Source organism: Papilio xuthus, unplaced genomic scaffold, assembly GCF_000836235.2.
Source record: "Papilio xuthus unplaced genomic scaffold, Pxut_1.1 DF828037.1, whole genome shotgun sequence".
Classification (NCBI taxonomy): domain Eukaryota; kingdom Metazoa; phylum Arthropoda; class Insecta; order Lepidoptera; family Papilionidae; genus Papilio; species Papilio xuthus.
This window is the reverse complement of record NW_013530612.1, coordinates 1,099,387-1,117,451: the sequence shown is the minus strand read 5'-3', so window position 1 is coordinate 1,117,451 and position 18,065 is coordinate 1,099,387. Positions and strand designations below refer to the sequence as shown.

The 18,065-nt window shown below is 33.3% G+C and overlaps 2 protein-coding genes across 3 annotated transcripts; one reads left to right on the top strand and one right to left on the bottom strand.

Moving 5' to 3' along the window:
* Positions 1-908: 908 nt before the first annotated feature.
* On the bottom strand, positions 909-9,663 carry LOC106114756 (gastrula zinc finger protein xFG20-1). 2 transcript variants are annotated; one of them, XM_013308076.1, is made up of 13 exons: positions 9,332-9,663; positions 8,764-8,895; positions 7,670-7,910; positions 6,850-6,970; positions 6,277-6,405; positions 5,882-5,999; positions 4,620-4,838; positions 4,426-4,547; positions 3,366-3,476; positions 2,871-3,074; positions 2,027-2,138; positions 1,407-1,514; positions 909-1,123 (listed from the first exon to the last, which is right to left on the bottom strand). In XM_013308076.1, the coding sequence occupies exons 1-13, from the start codon at positions 9,467-9,469 to the stop codon at positions 926-928; spliced, it is 1,953 nt and encodes a 650-aa protein (XP_013163530.1). In that variant the 5' UTR covers positions 9,470-9,663; the 3' UTR covers positions 909-925. The 2 variants fall into 2 exon arrangements, with proteins under 2 accessions (XP_013163530.1, XP_013163531.1); XM_013308077.1 differs by having other exon boundaries at positions 7,670-7,895; positions 9,332-9,662.
* Positions 9,664-10,002: 339 nt separating this feature from the next.
* LOC106114604 (zinc finger and BTB domain-containing protein 41-like) lies at positions 10,003-18,013 on the top strand. Its single transcript, XM_013307871.1, has 16 exons — positions 10,003-10,252; positions 10,689-10,811; positions 11,382-11,529; positions 11,777-11,874; positions 11,946-12,054; positions 12,421-12,569; positions 12,785-12,976; positions 13,692-13,780; positions 14,204-14,326; positions 14,568-14,675; positions 15,140-15,242; positions 15,726-15,847; positions 16,236-16,344; positions 16,814-16,912; positions 17,275-17,391; positions 17,849-18,013. The coding sequence occupies exons 1-16, from the start codon at positions 10,124-10,126 to the stop codon at positions 18,011-18,013; spliced, it is 1,983 nt and encodes a 660-aa protein (XP_013163325.1). The 5' UTR covers positions 10,003-10,123.
* Positions 18,014-18,065: the final 52 nt, after the last annotated feature.

Below are 18,065 nucleotides of genomic sequence, written 5' to 3'. Positions count from 1 at the left end.
TTAATTACATATTATTTATACATTTTTAAATAGAACAAGATATATTTTATAAGTTAATAATTAATTTGCTCCATAGATGGCGCTAAACTTGAACAAACTAAATATTAAAAAAAAAAACATTTGTCTCGTGTTTATCTACAAAACTTAACCAAGAATTTTTTTTGCACTACTGATATGAGGGCAAAGTATATACGTTCAGTTATGCTATACAGGATGTCCCAAAAGGTTACGTACATAGGAAGGGTGATGATAGGGGTGGTCACAAGGGTCACCGGAAAAATAAAATAAAAATTCCCCTCTGGGTATTAAAAAAATAAATGGCAATTTTAATTTTCTTTAAAATCTTTGTTAGTTGTATTGTTTTTTTATTTCATATTGATAAAGGGTTATTGACGATAACATAATAGCTTTTTTTTTAAATATAGCAATATTTGTAGGTCATCGGTTACAAAATTGCCCCAGAAGGTGTAAAATTTTTAAGTTTTAAAAAAATGCCCTTTATTTTTTTTTAATACCCAGAGGGGAATTTTTATTTTATTTTTCTGGTGACCCTTGTGACCACCCCTATCATCTCCCTTCCTATGTACGTAACCTTTTGGGACATCCTGTATATGCGAAAAATTTAACCCTCCTATAAGTAGAGCAAAAAAAATTAAGGTCTTTTTATCAATATTATATCTTACATTTATGGTTTTATTAAAAAAAAAAGTAATCTTGATCTCTTAGTAGCTGTAGTCCGCGACTCCGTCTGCTTGGAGTAAAAAAACTTAATAAGTAGTCTATGTGTTCTTCCAGATTACGTTCTACATCTGACACTTCAAGATCCATGCAGATGTTCTGGAGATATCTTCTAACATCCATACATTCGCATTTATAATAGTAAGATGGATTTCCTTGTAACCTTCATATTTTTCTTGTACTACCCTCAATTAGTTTTTACATCTACCTTCGTTTTATCATTGTCAATGAATTCGACGACTCGTTTCGCGGGCGTTATATTATGAACTCGCTTCCTGTGAGTATAAAGTGATGCTTTTTGTTTGAAAGTTTGATAGCAAATGTTACAAGACAACGGTCTGTCTCCGGAGTGGATAACTTCGTGTTGATTTAGTGATTTCTTGTCCTGGAAAAATAAAGATATTTATTATTATTATCTTTACCTCTAAGTCCCCACTGAGGGTAGAGTGTACCCTAAGTGAGAGTATGTGATAGTGAATGCTGTTCCAGTACAAGACTTCACACATTTGACTTTCTCAGATATGTGCAGCAACACAATGTTTTTCTTCACCGTAACAACATACGATAAATGTACATATGCTACATGACGGGATTTGAACCCGTGACATGGAGACAATTCAAGTGCTTGACCCCTGAGCCACTGACGCTCTGTAAAGTATTATACTCACAGTAAATGCTTTCCCACATTGTTGACAGACGTGGTTCTTTGGTTTCTCCTTCTTTTCTCCGTGTACTCGCATTAAATGGCGCTCTACGTTAGCTCGAGACGCTATAGGCTGAAAAGTAAATAATTTAAATAGAAGCGCCTGTCAATTTTTAATAGCAAGTCCGCAATTAAAGGTATTTGAACCAATGAGTCTACCATTTTTAAATAGCAATTCTTCACAAAAGGAATTTACGTGCAAATGCGCCTGCCATATAATAATAGCAATTCGTCAACAAAAAGAATTTACGTGCAATTGCGCCTGCTATATAATAATAGCAATTCATCAACAAAGGGAATTTACGTGCAATTGCGCCTGCCATTTTATAATAACAATTTCCTAACAAAAGGAATTTACAAGCAAATGCGCCTGCCATTATATAATAGCAATTCCTCAACTAAGCAAGTTTTCAAATAAATAGCCAGTGTGTATAAGTAACGCAAACATATCATAAATATAAAAGTTTCAGTTTGATTACATACAGACAATACAATTTTATATCGAAAACCTTAAGATTTATAAAACCAATGCTGACTCCAGTGGAAGGAATAAGAAGAGATATATAGGAGCAGTAGTCATCTTACCTTATCACATAGTGGACATTTATGCGATGTCTTGCCGAGATGTTGATAGTTGAAATGATCCTGCATCGCCTCTTTAGTCGGATAACCTTTGTTACACATCGGACAAGGAAACCTGAAGGGAAAAATTTACTAATATTAAAAATACGAATGTTTAGATGTTTGTTAGAATGTATCTCCAGAACAACTTCATGAATTTTATTGAATTTTGTCATAGATGTAGAACATAGTCTAGTTGAACACATAGTTAATAAGATTTTTTGTCTTTTTGTAGCATTATATTAAAATTAGCTGTCGCCCTCGACTAACTTTAACACGAATTCTCAAGAATACGCCCTGGGCCTACCACTCCTAAAACTTCCTTTACACTTTAGCACTTATTCTGAAGCATATACCCTAAGCCTGACCACGCTCTGAGCATCCTGGATAATTCAATACTTATTGTGAAGCATACGCCCTGGGTCAAATCACGCCCTAATCATCCTGTATACATATTTGAGCATTTATTTTGAAATACACGACCTAATCACCCTGTATACTTAACGCCTTGTACTGAGTACTTGAGCACTTATTCTGAAGCATACGCCCTGGGCCTAACCACGCCCTGAGCACCCTGTGTGCTTGAGCACTTATTCTGAAGCATACTCCCTGGGCCTAACTGCGTCCTAATCACCCTGTATACTTGAACACTTATTCTGAAGCATCCGCCATGGATCCCTCGCCCTAACCAACCTGTATACGTTATTATACATATATTTTGGAACACCCTGGGCTTAACTACGTCCTAATCATCCCGTATACTTAACGCCCTGGGCTTAACCACGCATTTAACATCCTGTATACTTACTTAAGTACTTGTTCTGAAGCATGCGCTCTGGAATACTTGAGATGTCCCTGGTACGTTGTGAGATAGGAGAATACTTTGTTGCAATCGGTACATTCGTACCGGCCTTTATTCTGATGTCTTTGTATATGATATTTCAATTGCACAGTTCGTACCAGTTTAGAGCATATCGGACATTGCTCTCTCGGCGGTGGACCTTCGTGTAATCTGTTGATTTATTTTTCATAAAAAAAAAAACATGTCAAATTTTACATTTAAACAAAAAAAAAATAGCTTTACGTATTAAAAATGTTTCCCGTTGGACCGATTCAATGGGAATTGTATTGACCATTGGACCAATTAAGTGAAAATAAAAAAGTAATAAAGCAATTAAAAAAAATATGACCATAGAGGCACTCACTATATATTTAAGCACAAAAAATATGTAAGAAAATTTACTAAAAAATATTCTATAAAAATAATAATAAAGGAACATGAAACACCCTGTATACAACTTACTTGAGATGTGTAACTAAAGTAGTTCTGTTGACGAATCTCTTCTTACAATGATCACATTGCAAGCCCTCCCTGTGATATCTGGCGACGTGAGCCTTACGTGCACGAGAATTCCTGAATATACATAAAGTAAATACATACAAAATAATAATAATAATAAAATACGTCCCTTATAATTACTAATCTATATATATAAAAGAAAGTGGTGTTAGTTACACTATTTATAACTCAAGAACGGCTTTACCGATATGCCTGAAAATTGGTGAGGAGGTAGCTTAGAGCCAGGAGACGGACATAGGATACTATTTATTCATTTTTTTTAAATTTATGCCTTGAAGAGCTGCTCTTTGTTTAACTTACTAATATTATAAATGCGAATGTTTAGATGGATGTGATGTGGATGGATGGATGTTTGAAGATACAGATAGAACGGCTGAACGGATCTCGATTAAATTTGGCATACGTATTGAACATAGTCTGAAAGAACACATAGGCTACACTAATTAAGTTTTTTTATATATTCACGCGAACGGAGTCGCGGGCGACAGCTAGTTAATCAATACACCATGAAAAATCAAGCTCACAAAATGGGGGATCTTATTTTTGTACAACCACTTAAACATGGCCGTCAAATGAAAAAGCTTGATTAGTAAAATACAGAACACTATGTTAAATCTAAGACGGGCATTAGAACTTGAGGGATGAAATGTTAGCATCTTTTGCCCACCCCAAAATGATGAAAGAGCTTGACTAGTAGAGTTACAGAGGATTATGAAAAATCCAAAAATGGTCGTTACAAAAGAGTTTTGTAATTTGGAAATCGGATGACACTTTTACTCGTCAAAACAGCTTAAGCTACACTTCTGAATAAAAACATCGTCAGTACATTTGTCTGTATGTTTGTGTGAGCTAATCTCAAAAACGGCTTAAACGATTTAAATGCAGTTTTCACTAATGTATTGTGCTTAGTTTCACTTAAAATTTAGTAATAAGAAGGCAAATGTTAATCTTTATCAATCAAAATCTATTTCCAATTAAAAAATATAATATTAAAAATACTCACTTAAAGAACATATCACATTCTAGACATTGATAACCAACAATTGTTGTTTTAGAGAGCAATTTCCTTAAACCTTTCGGATCTGATGTGGTCGTCGTCGTATCTTTTTTTTTCTTTTTCTGACGCTAAAATAAAACACTGTATCAAAAACTTATTTTTCTAAATAAAACAGTTAGCTGCTTAAAAAATTAACTTACCAATTTTTCAACTTGCTTTATATCGCCAATCTTGATAAGTGAGCTCGGCAACTTCTTCTCATGGTGAGTCTGGACGTGCAGCTGTGCGCAGCGCACAGTCGCCTCAGCGTGCCCGCAGAGCCGGCACACGTGCCGCACGTAGTGGCCCTGCATGTGCTGCGACACGCGCCCCTCCTCCACGTACGAGTAGCAAACCTTGCACGGCGCGGTGCCCTCCCTCTGCGCGACGCGACGGGGGAACTATCTCAGCTGTGCTAAGTTACGCAACTGCTGTCACATCACAGGCACACGTGCCACATCTAGTGGCCCTGCATGTACCACAAATAGTGGCCCTACATGTAAAGCAAGTAGTCGCCCTACATGTACCACAAATAGTGGCCATACATGTAAAGCAAGTAGTGGCCCTGCATGTGCCGCAAGTAGTGGCCCTACGTGTACAACAAGTAGTGGCTCTACATTTACCGCAAGTAGTGGCCCTACATGTACTGCAAGTAGTGGCCCTGCATGTACCGCAAGTAGTGGCCCTGCATGTACCGCAAGTAGTGGTCCTGCATGTAGCGCAAGAAGTGGCCCTACATGTAGCGCAAGTAGTGGCCCTGCATGTAGCGCAAGTAGTGGCCCTACATGTACCGCAAGTAGTGGCCCTACATGTACTGCAAGTAGTGGCCCTACATGTACTGCAAGTAGTGGCCCTGCATGTACCGCAAGTAGTGGCCCTGCATGTGCCGCAAGTAGTGGCCCTACGTGTACAACAAGTAGTGGCCCTACGTGTACAACAAGTAGTGGCTCTACATTTACCGCAAGTAGTGGCCCTACATGTACCGCAAGTATTGGCCCTGCATGTAGCGCAAGTAGTGGCCCTGCATGTACCGCAAGTAGTGGCCCTACATGTACTGCAAGTAGTGGCCCTGGGTGTGTCTTATAGCCTCCAATAGTATCATAATGTCTTAGTTTAAAAAAATACATACTACTTTTATCAACAAATCATGTGATCTAAATGGAATACATATTAAGAAATAAGAGACAGCAATTATTGCAATTTTTGTTTGATAAATTTTGTATTCTCAAAATGACATAAAAATCGACAAAAATCGTTGTCTGAGAAGAATGATTGCTGTTGGCAAATTTTGTAGTCTTTACACGACAATCTGGCAAATGTTGTATACTTTATATGACAATCTGGCAAGTACTGTCATATTTGAATGACAGTTTGGCAAGTAATGTAACATTTAGATGATGCAGTGTAGCATGTGTTGACTTACAGCTTTATGCGCGCCTTCATAATGCTCTTCAACTTGTTGCTGCGTGTAAAAACCAATAATACAAAGTTCACATTTATGTATAGCACTAGCATATGCGAATTTCTTTTTAGCTTCTTCCCTAAAAAATTGAAAAATTATCTTAAAAAATGTGAATTTATCTAACCAGGTGGACCTAAATAAAACTATAGCCAAACAAGGATATTTGGGCTAATGAGAGGCGCTACTATCGATGTTAGGGAACATAACCATACTATGTGACGTATTTTTTTTTAGTTTTTCTAAACAAACCCTGTCTTTCCCCCCAAAGGCAGGGTATGTAACAAAAATCCCCCTCCCCCCATACAAAAAAAAGTTAACCTGATCCAGATAAGTGTGATTATCAAGTGTGTTCTTACCTAAAAGCTAACATGTCCTCTTCATTCATATATTCTGTTGTGTATCCAGCTTTTAAATCTGGCTTTTCTTCTGTTATATCCTTTTGTATTTTTTCAATGTTCACATTTAAATTGGGAATTTCTAATGAACTGAAAGATCAACTATCATATGAATAAAATTGGCAGCCTATGTATTCCAGACTTTCACCGAGTTGCATACATGTTTGGGAGATACTTTCAAACAAACATCCATCTAAACCAGACTTCCCCAAAGTGGGCGATAACGCCCCCATGTGGGCGCTGCAGGTCTCAAGGGCGGTAAGAGACCCAAAAAGAAAATGGGGGCGTAGTGTAGAGGCCTGGGGGGTGGTTTGTAATTTTATTTAGCTAGGAGGCCTCTTAGACAACGACTGCATGAGCTCTCCACTCTCAACAACTTGTGAACATCAACTAATATGAATTAAAAGATTCATTAAACTCTAATATGGGGGCGCTAAAAAAATATTGATTCTCAAAGTTGGCAGTAGACAAAATAAGTTTGGGAACCACCGATCTAAACATTCACATTTATATTAGTAAGATTTAAACTCTTACCTGACTGTTAATTCCGGTATGATTAAATTATTTGATTCCTTGTATCCTGTCTCCGTTGCTAATGGTTCAGCATTTATCATAATATGCGGTACTGTTTGACCGTCAATAACTACAGATGGAACTGTATAAAAACAATAAAATTAAATACATTCCATTTTGTATTCGATTAAAAAAATCCGACTGTATATATGACATTCTAGGGAATAATACGAATCGAATGACACTTCACTTGTCAAAATCTGTTCAGTCATTTACGATACAGGATGTAACAAATTCTTATACATACAAACATATACGTTGAAATAAAGTTTACTGATTGAATAGTCGGTGGCTCAGTGGTTTCAGCACTTGACTTGTAATCTGCAGGTCCTGGGTTCGAATCCCGCCATGTACCAATGTGTTTTTCCATTTCCGATTTACATATGCACATTTATCCGACGTTCTTACGGTGAAGGAAAACATCGTGATGCAACCTGCACATATCTGAGAAGAAATTCAAAGATATGTGTGAAGTCTATGGCCAAGTCACCCCTAACTTAGGGTAGGCTCCGAGCCCCTCGGTGGGGACGTATAGGGAGCTGATGATGATATTGATAGTATATTCTAGAAGCTTTTATTCTCATTATTAAATGCAATAATTAGAAAATTATCAACAAATTTTAATCTGTCTCGGGATTCGAATCTACAATCTATCACAAACTAGTCAAGTACACAATCCACTCGGCTTTGTCTTGCTTTAGGAATAATTTCAGAAAATTTCTGTATAATCGTCCTTTTAATAATGAACAAATTGAACAAAATAGTTGTTAAAAATACATACCAGTTAATATGTTGTCATCTAATTCCAAATTAATATTCTCTCTTACAACTTGAGCGATATCATACTGTTCATTCTTGATGTTCTCCGATGTACTTATTTCTATATAATGTGGTGACCACTCTGTTAGTAACTTTGGTGTTGTATCAATATATATTTTGTCATAACCTAATTTTAATATCATTTCCATTGATGATAAAGATTGGGACAAATATGTATGATCCATGTTCTGAAAAATTATTAACTAACTCTATTATTAAATTATAAACTTTATAATAATAGCAATATTGGCTATTTAAGGCTGAAATTTATAGTCTATACTTTTAGACATTAATAGTAAGAATCCTTTGCCGCAAATGGCGCGCTTTCGTTACCAAGTCAAGTGTCAGCATGATTAGTGAGGGAACATAAACGTTGACATTTTAATAAGGCTAGCGTTGCGCCAGTACACCAGCACAGTGTCGGATTTTCTTCCTAACAATACTTAGACTTTGCTTTCTTTTAGCTTAGGCTTAGCTTACGTAAATCTTTTCTTAGTTTTTGCTTAGCCTTATGGATTTTCTTAGTTCAGTAAATCAGTCGCAATGTAGACTGCGTTGATAACATCAGCAACAATGATTAAACAAATGCACAAATATATTAATTATAAGAGCCATAGTTCTATAATCAATTCAATCTTGTCAGTATTTGTAATTGACAGTGTTCGCGCCCTTCTTTGGCGCGAGAAAACGCGGGAGCCAATCACAGAGTAAGTTTCTGTTTTTGCTACCGGGCTTTTTGCCACAGACTTATCTCGGAATTCGAATTTATAGTAATGAACAATTGCTAAGCCAGAGCTATGACAAATTTTGATATACATTTGGTGATTCAAAAATAATTATTGGTATTTACTAAAATAATATTTATCATACACTAGCTCTCGCCCGCAACTCCGTCCTCCCAGAATTAAAAAAAAAAAATAGCCTATGTGTTCAGACTATGTTCTATAAGTATGCCAAATTTCACCAAATTCCTTTCAGCGGTACCGGAGATAGCTTCAAACAAACATCCATCCATCCATATTTATAATATTAGTAAGATTATAAAAAGTTACATACTTCTTGTGTATCGCTGATAACTCTTAAATGTTGTTGAGCTGTTTGTACTTTTGTCCTGAATTTGGTGAATTTCCTCAACATGGCGACACATTCCCAACACACTTCTAATGTCTGGCCATTTAATGTGTCAAACTGAAAATAAGAAAACAATAATTTAAAAAAATCTAACTGAAATGAGAAAAACTTATTCGTCTTTAGAGATGCTTTAGATAGTTACAAAAAAATAATAATATATCTTTTCCATTCATTTACACAAAATTGAAGAAAACGTAATAATAAATATAGCATATCTTATAAGATAATAAGCTTTCTGAAGGCGAATGAATATTTAGATAATCCAGAAGTTTTAGAGTTTATTTTACATACAAAAACGCAAATCTTTAGTCCGATTCAATTAGGCAAATGGGAAAAAAATTATAACATAATACTATAATAGATTACAATTAAAAAATTAACAGGAATTAAACAATTTACAGGTTTTAATTACACGTTTTACGGTATTAATTCACGTTTACAATACAAGGAAATTATAAAGTTGTAAAAGTTTGCGAGATTTCAAAATACTCACTTCACCCGCGAAATCGTAAGTTAACAGACGAAACATTTGGAATAAATCCGATTGTTCATTTAAAATAATTATATCACGATCCAAACTGAGGCAAGTATTACATATCCTGCGTTGTATTGTTTCCACGTCTTGCTCCATTTTATTACAATTCTAAATACTTTTTTCGTATAATCTAAATTATACTATCACTTTGAAATGAAATATCGGATCATAACAAAAAGTAATACTCCCATGTAAAATAGACGAAATTTGATGAACAACTTTTAATAGTACCACGACACTACAAAATGGCTGCTTATGTTTGCTGGGGTTTTGACTTTTTGCTTTTGACTTCGACGTTTGATGTGTTTGTTTGTGGTTGATTAAAGTTGAATATGAAAACAGTTGGAAATGAAAATTATTGATTTTTATTACTTATAATTAGCCAAATTAGATATTTTTCGGCTTTTGACGTTCGAAATAATAAGTTTATCAAAATGTGAATTTCTTTTCACTCTTTGTATTGCCAACTTTTGCATCTTTTGCAATAACACCATATTCTTAGTCTATGGTAATAATGGCTGCGGTTTGTTTTGTTTTCAAAAATGTTATTCCTTCAAATTCCTTCAACTTTTACAGTGTTGTTTAATTAATCAATAACTTAAATGTCATATTTTTCCTAAAATAAGTGCTTAATAAAAATGTTCATCGAACTATATGTTTAAGTAATAAGATGTGAAATGTCTCGAAATATATTTTTAAAATTAACTTACTTTTAATATCTTTATAATAATAAATAAGTAAATATTTATAATGGAGTCTAAAACTGAGGCTGTAAACAATCTGCTATGTATGGCTTGTTTGTGTGTGGAAAAGTCTTTACAAGAATTAAAATCAATTGATATTATGAAGTATTATTTGGATTGTATTAGAGAAATTCCTGTGAGTATACGTAATATTCCTTTCTCTATTTCATCACAGAAAAATGACATGATAATCCAGACTTGTGAATTAAAGGAGCAGGCAGAGATTATGAATATTAATATTAGTATTTGAACATAACACTGTATACTGTGTAAATTCAAGTAAATCTTACTAATAAATTACTTACTATAAATGCGTATATTTAGATGGATGGATGTTTGTAAGAAGGTATCCAGAACTGCATAAATCTTAGTGAGATTTGACATAGATTAAGAAAGATATTTAGGTTGATTACACTAGCTTCTATGATCCTGGAAATATGTAAAGTTCTGTACCTTTGATTTAAATATTTACTTGATAATGCCCCAACAGTTAAACACATATTATAGAAATTTATCACAGATATTTTTCACCCTTAGGGCAAAAGCTAGTGTTATTTATTTTATGTTGGCAGCACTGTGATATACCAAAATCTATAACAATATGCTGGGAATGTGAAGCAATATTAAAGAGAGATGTTAGCTTCAGGGAACAAGTAAAAGATTCATATAGGATACTGCAGACTTACACAAGTGAGGTAAGTAGGTCAATAGTGTTAAGGGTCAACCATTGACCTCTATGGATAGGCTAAAGACCATTTTATAACAGTGGTAGAGCCCGCTTTAACATCTTCGCATGAATTGTCCCGGCTCGCCCAGTGAAATACCACGACCACACAGAAGCAAGGCGTGAAGTGGAAGCAATTCTGCGGTTCGTCTGATGAGTGTGCATTCCGGAGGCCTAGTTTAGTCCTCTTTCCCTTCTCACTATTTCTCTTATAAGGCAAGGATGGAAAGTGGACTTTCCGGATGAGTGGATGCATGGAAAAGGAAAATATTTGTTCTTTCTGTGCATCCTCTCCTCCGTCAATTAAAGGTAGGCAACGCATATGCAATTGCGTATGTCTATGGGCAACGGTCACTTCGCTATTCCAGCGATTTCAGGTGGCCGCTAGCACGTTTGCCACCTTATGATATAAAAAAAATGATCTTTTGTGCCTGCTTGCTATTCACAATTTTGGGTGGTTGACTATAGCTCCTAACTCAGTGTAGACACCAAGCTCCTTGTCGGGGATGGATAGTGAGATGATGTTATATTTTTTTTCTAGAATCTTGTAGAACGTCTTCTCTCAGATGTATCTAGGCCTCCTAGATTGAAAGTTGTTGTTAATAAAAATATTAACATAGTACCAAATAATGATTGGTCCCAAGAATGGAGTCAATTGGATTGTGTTAAAGATGAATTAAAAATTGAAGGTAATTGCTAGTATTTATTTATGTCACAGTAAAATTGTGAATTTGGTCAGTATGTAATTTTTATTTTTTAATTAATTTGACAGTGTTATTTCATTTGAATGTTTAATTTGAGTATATGACATACTTGATAGAATTGTATTTATGTCACAGATCATATGTGAATTTGGACAATATATAATTTGACTAGGATTTTTTTATAACTTTGAAATTTTTATTACTTATTTTTTTTTCTTCATATACTTTACAGATGATACAGTCAGCAATCATTTGGAAGAAATAGACACTTTACTATCTGACAATTCAGATGTAGAACAAGATAGACATACAGAGATATCTAATATTCAGGTATTTCTATGAGTTTCTATTTAAACACTCTATGTATATATATATATATTTTAAATTTTTTTTAATTTTAGAATAATGAAAAGACTGATGGAATAACTTCAAGAGATATTGATACAAACAAACCAGAAGATTTACAGATTGTTTGTGTTAAAGATGAATTGAAAATTGAATATGACAAAGGTATTTATGCTATAGTAAATAATTAGTAGCCTACGTGTTCTTCCAGACTATGTTTAACATCTATGACAAATTTCAGCGAGATCCGTTGAGCTGTTCTGGAGATATCTTCTAACATACATCTAAACATTCACATTTATAATAGTGTCATAATTATTTTAGTTACTAAGCTATTTATAGTAAGGCCATATCTTACTAATATTATAAATGTTAAGATGGATGTATGTTAGAAGGTATCTCCGGAACAGCTGCATGGATCTTGATGAAATTTGTCATAGATGTAGAACATAGTCTGGAAGAACACATAGACTAAAGTTTTGTTTTTAATTCCTTGCGGATGACATTCAGTGTTTAATAATTTTCTTTCAGATTTACAAGAATATTCTGACACAAAAGAGTCAACATCAGATTGTTCCGATTTAGAACTGGAAACTGAATTACAGAAGTTTATAAGTTCAAAGAATAAAAAGAGTAAAAGAGAAAGAGGTAAAGTTAAAAAGAGTAAGAGTACCAAAAAGGTATGTTGCAGTTAGATTTTTAATTCCGATAATTTATAATCAGACTAGATATACCTAAATTAAAAAAAAAATGAAAAGAAAATGAATTTTGTCATCAAAACCCCTGGCTATTTTGTATAGATAAATTATAAAATATTGACTTTTTTAAGGATTTTTTTTACTGACAAAACCAAGGAGGTTTGATTTGTCTGTATGTTTTTATTTTGTTCTTTCAGTTGAAAAAACCTTTAGACGACAGTGAAAAGAAGATATTAATAATTGAATTGACTTACGAAGAGATGTTATTAGAGAGGGAGAAAGAGAAAACAAGAGATGTATTTACTAAAGCGAAATATAAATGTGAAAGTTGTATTATTGGATATAATAGTAATAAAACATATAACACACATATGAACAAACATAAATCTGTAAGTACTTTATATATATATTTTCTTTTTATATCATAAGTTAGCAAACGAGCGAGCGGTCACCTGAAATCGCTGTAATAGCGAAGCGACAGTTGCTCATAATCATACGCAATTGCATATGCGTTGTCTACCTTTAATCCACGGAGGAGAGGATGCACAGAAAAGTAATGTCTTCCCTTTCCATGCATCCTCTCATCCGGAAAGTCCACTTATACTTACCATCCTTATAAGAAAAAGGGTGGGAAGGGAAACAAGACTAAATTAGGCCACCGAGACGCACACTCCTCAGACTATACTTGGAATAGCTTCCACTTTAGGCATGTCTTCTGTATAGTCGTGGTATTTCACTGAGCGAGGACAATTCCTGCGAACATGTTAAAGCGGACTCTACCACTGATACATGTATGTTAGAATTTCTCCGGAACATCTCAATGAATCTTGTTAAAATTTGTCATACATATAGAACATAGTCTGGAACAACACATAGGTTAATAATTATCATTAAAATTAGGTAAAATAATCAAGTCAGTTTATCCAGTGTCGGTTCCGACTAGGGCCCTTCATTAGTGTGAGTGACTGGTATAGGGCCCTAATGGGTTAATAACTAGTCGGTGACTACGTACTTGGTGTTTTAGCCGTTAAATAGATTATAAAATGTATATAATAAAAGCTTATTTTTTGAAGTTTTTTTTTATTAAATCTTTTGTTTTATTAGGATTTAGGTACACACAGATGTCCTATATGCAGTATTTCTCTTGCGTCAGTTGAATCTTTTTCTGAACATTGTAAAAGACATTTTAAAAGGTAAGTCATTTTTTTATGTGTTTTTAGTGTATATCTGTGCGTTTACATTGTCGAAACATTTGTTTAAAAATAGAAATGAAAAATTGTTTCTAATTCTTAATTTCGTAGCCTGTCTGAGGATAAGATTAAAAATGATATATCCTTTCTTTGTTCTCTCTGTCAAGTCTATCTCCCCTTCCTATGTTACTAATGTCATAAATGTGAAACTTTTGGATGGATGGATGGATGTTTGTTAGAAGGTATCTCCAGAACAGATGCATCGATCTTGCTGAAATTTGTCATAGATGTAGAACATAGTTTAGAAGAACACATCGGCTACTATTTTTTTAATAACGCGCAGAGTCGCGCGAAAACTATCTTTACTAATTATCATTTGGTTTATAAATATAGTTGTTTTATTTAATCTGTATTTACTGACCATAGATACGAGTGTGTGATCTGTCAGAAACGTACCCTAGACAAGAAGGCGATAGAGCAACATTTCTACACAACGCATGAGATATCTTTAAAAAAATATCAATGTAATCTCTGTGGGAAGATATCTAAGTATGATATTTTGTTTTTTTTTACTTTTTTAATCCGACTGAATTAGGATTTTTGACGCGTATATATTTTGTGACACTCTAGGGAAGAATACGAATCGAATGATACCTCATTTGTCAAAATCTGTTTACTCGTTCACGATACAGGATGTTACAAATTAAATGAACATACATGTAAACGTAAAAGTTGCTTAAAATATGTTTATTTTATTCTTAAAATATAGTAATTTAATTTACTTCAACAGTTCAATAGACAGCCATCGTTACCATAGAGATAGTCATAAATCTAGAGTGCAGTGCACAGATTGTGAGAAGACATTTAGCCATAGAGCGGGTCTCGTCAACCATAGACTGTGAGTATAGAAAAAAATATTACTGTCTGCTCGATGAATGAAAAAAATTGATACGTGAATGGAATGAACAATAAGAGTGAATGAAATGAGTTCATGTAGTTAGTGAATGAAGTGAAAGGTGCTATTCACAAGTGAATGATATGAACGAATCCTATTGTGTACAAGTGAATGAAATAAACACTTTGTTTCGTAAACAAGTGCCTGAAATGAACGGTTTCTTTTGTTCGTAAGTGAATGAAATAAACACTTCGTTTCGTAAAGAAGTGACTGAAATGAACGGTTTCTTTTCATAAGTGAATGATATGAACGAATCGTACTGTGTACAAGTGAATGAAATTATTTATCCGCGTGTTTAACATTAAAATGTACTAACAGTGCTCTTTATGTTAACTGTATGAAAGTCTACATTATTTTAAGTAACAACGTTCTTAGTCAGTTTATAAACTGTCGGTATATATTTCCAGGGCGGTACATGAGTTACAAAACACATTTCCGTGTACAATATGTGATAAAGTATTTCGTTGGAGAACAAGTTTGAAACGGCATCTTGAAAAACATGATACTAAGGTATTATTTATCTTAAATAATTTATATAATTACTTAACATTTATATTTCAAAAAAATCTGCCTGTACGTTTATGACACTCTAGGGAATAATACGAATCGAATGACACCTCACTTGTCAAAATCTGTTCTGTCATTTATGATACAGGATGTTACAATTCAATTGAGAACCATTACAATATACATACAAACATAAAAATCACTGAATCATTATATTAAAAAGTCAACTAAGCTCATGTGATGTAAATTACAATAGCTCAAAAGCAACCACCCTGTACATGTAACAAAATCTTTGTCGTACCGACAGACAAAGTTATTTATCCCAATGAAAGGTGCTTTAACGTTGTTAGTACTGTCATAAAATATGTAAAACATACATAGACATAGAAAATAACAAACAAGACAGCTACGACAAGGATTATAATTTAGGGTCACGTGTCGGATATTTGTCAGTCAAGTTACCTTGTCATGTCATATTTGTTTCAGACAAAAGCAACGAATAGTGGGGCAGCGTTTTGTGTCACTTGTAGTATAGAATTCTCATCAATATGTTCCTATAAGAGACATTTGCGTAATAGTTTGAAACACGTATCAAGAGATCAACTAAAGTAGGTCCTTTTAAACTTATTAATATTAAATCCCTTTTCTATCCCTTTTTTCTCTATAGACAATAACAGAGACAACTAGAATAAAAACACATAATTTATAAAAAAATGTATTTGGCTCAAATAAACTCAAAAACTACTGAGCCGATTTATCTTGGGGACCTCTACTAGTGTACAGTATATTTTCTTTATTCTTGAAAGAAAATTCACTTGTTTACTAATATTATAATATAAAAAAGGTTTAATTTTTTATGTCTCGAAAAACTCAAAAACTACCCAAACACTACGTAAAACTGTTCTATTTTTTGTATATTTATTGATGAGATTTAGTTTTCATTAAAAAAGAACTCAAAAACTACTTAAATCCTAAAAATATAAATGTATCTTCCAGATTTATTTGCGATCATTGTAATAAACGTTTTGCTGACAAAACAAAACTAAGAGACCATATAGAAGATAAACATTTACATAAAGTATATAACTGTCATATATGTAATAAGGTAAATAACTTATATACACTTTGCCTTTTAATACACAAGGCAATATATATATCTATGATACTAAAATTGTATGTTTGCTTGCTCCTACCTTGACTTACCTTACCTTGCTTGCCTGCTACTACATGTGAACCCTAAATTTGCTTTATTTATTTATACAGTGTTTCTTAAAGGATCAAAAGCTTTATTTCAGTATCTACCTTAGTAGCTATAGTTTCAAATATGAATTTTATCTTTTCATATCTTTAGACCTATTGAAAAAAAAAATTCAAAATCTGAGCACCAGGGGCTGATTTATGCGGTATACCTTTGCACAAAGCTTTTGATCCATACATTAAGAATCTAATACCTAAGGTTGTAAGTCTCTTCCAAACTGGAATAATACCATAAATATCAAGTATCTATGGTCTGGCCCAATCCACTATGGGAGAGCCATAAACAAGGAATTGAACTGAACTTGTGTTATTTTCAGGCCACAAAGAATCGTGTTGGTTTAGATCAACATATTAGATATGTACATCGTGATAGACCTAATAATAAAATGTGTCACTACTGCGGTAAAGGATTTCCAGTATGTATAATTATTGATAAATACAGAAAAAAATACTGTTCAAGATAAACTCAAAAACTACTATGTGGATTTTTAAATTAAAAAATAAACTCAATATTTGTTCAAGAAAAACTCAAAAACTACTTTCGCTTTTAAATTCGAAACTAAATGTAATTTTATCATGTATATTTATTTCATACTATAGTAATATGTGTAGGGCCTCGAACATGTTCTATGTTAGGGCCCTATAACAACAATGTAATATTTTTTTTTCTATTTCATACTAAAGTTCAATTGCAGCAATGGAAACTAAGGGCCTAAAGTATGTCCTATCTTAGGGCCCTATAACATACAACTATAGTTTATATTTTTATTTATTTCAGACTAAAGTTCAATTAGAATCTCATATCCGTACACATACAGGGGAAAGACCTTTCATCTGCGAATATTGTCCAACGACATTTTCACAGAAATCGAATTTATATAAACATAATAGACAGGTAAGAATACTTTATATTCGCCAATTGGTCGAAATTCGCCGATAATTCTTAATCAAAGATTTTTTTTATTAAAAATCTAGCTTAAAAGGTATAAAATTTCCGCTTTGTCTTTTATTTGATAACACTTTTTGTTAATTAAAAAGCAAAAAAATCCAATTGACTGTATCTATGACACTCTTTGTAAGAATACGAATCGAATGACACCTCACTTGTCACAAATCTGTTCTGTCATTTACGATACAGGATGTTAGAATTATCTGTATTAATATTATAAAGAGGAAAGATTTGTCTGTTTGTATTGAATAGACTCCAAAACTACTGAACAGTTTTGAAAGTTCTTGAACTTTATTTGTTACTAGTTAGTTAGTTACTTGTTATTTTAATTCTGGATGAAATTGCGGGCAATTTTCAATTTCTATTTTTCTTAATTAACTAACAGTAAATGTAATATTTAAAGGTACATTTGAATATAAAAACTAAAAGATACAGCATTTGTAAGAAGAGGAAAGATGATAAGAAAGATATTTATCCGTTGGCAGAAGAAAAAATAAACGATTCACAAAAGAATTGTTCTGATTTATTTATTGCTAAAGGAAATAATGAATTTGTTGTTAGTTGGTGATGTAACGAATGAAGATTTATTATTTATACTCTTTATTACTGTCGATATTGTG

Coding starts and splice junctions, on each gene's coding strand:
- LOC106114756 (XM_013308076.1), bottom strand. CDS start 9,469: ATGGAGCAAGACGTGGAAACAATACAACGCAGGATATGTAATACTTGC. Junction 6,406..6,849: donor ATACCGGAATTAACAGTCAG/GTAAGAGTTTAA, acceptor TTGATCTTTCAG/TTCATTAGAAATTCCCAATT. Junction 2,139..2,870: donor GCTTCAGAACAAGTACTTAA/GTAAGTATACAG, acceptor TTTTCCCTTCAG/GTTTCCTTGTCCGATGTGTA.
- LOC106114604 (XM_013307871.1), top strand. CDS start 10,124: ATGGAGTCTAAAACTGAGGCTGTAAACAATCTGCTATGTATGGCTTGT. Junction 10,253..10,688: donor ATTGTATTAGAGAAATTCCT/GTGAGTATACGT, acceptor TTATGTTGGCAG/CACTGTGATATACCAAAATC. Junction 12,977..13,691: donor ATATGAACAAACATAAATCT/GTAAGTACTTTA, acceptor TTGTTTTATTAG/GATTTAGGTACACACAGATG.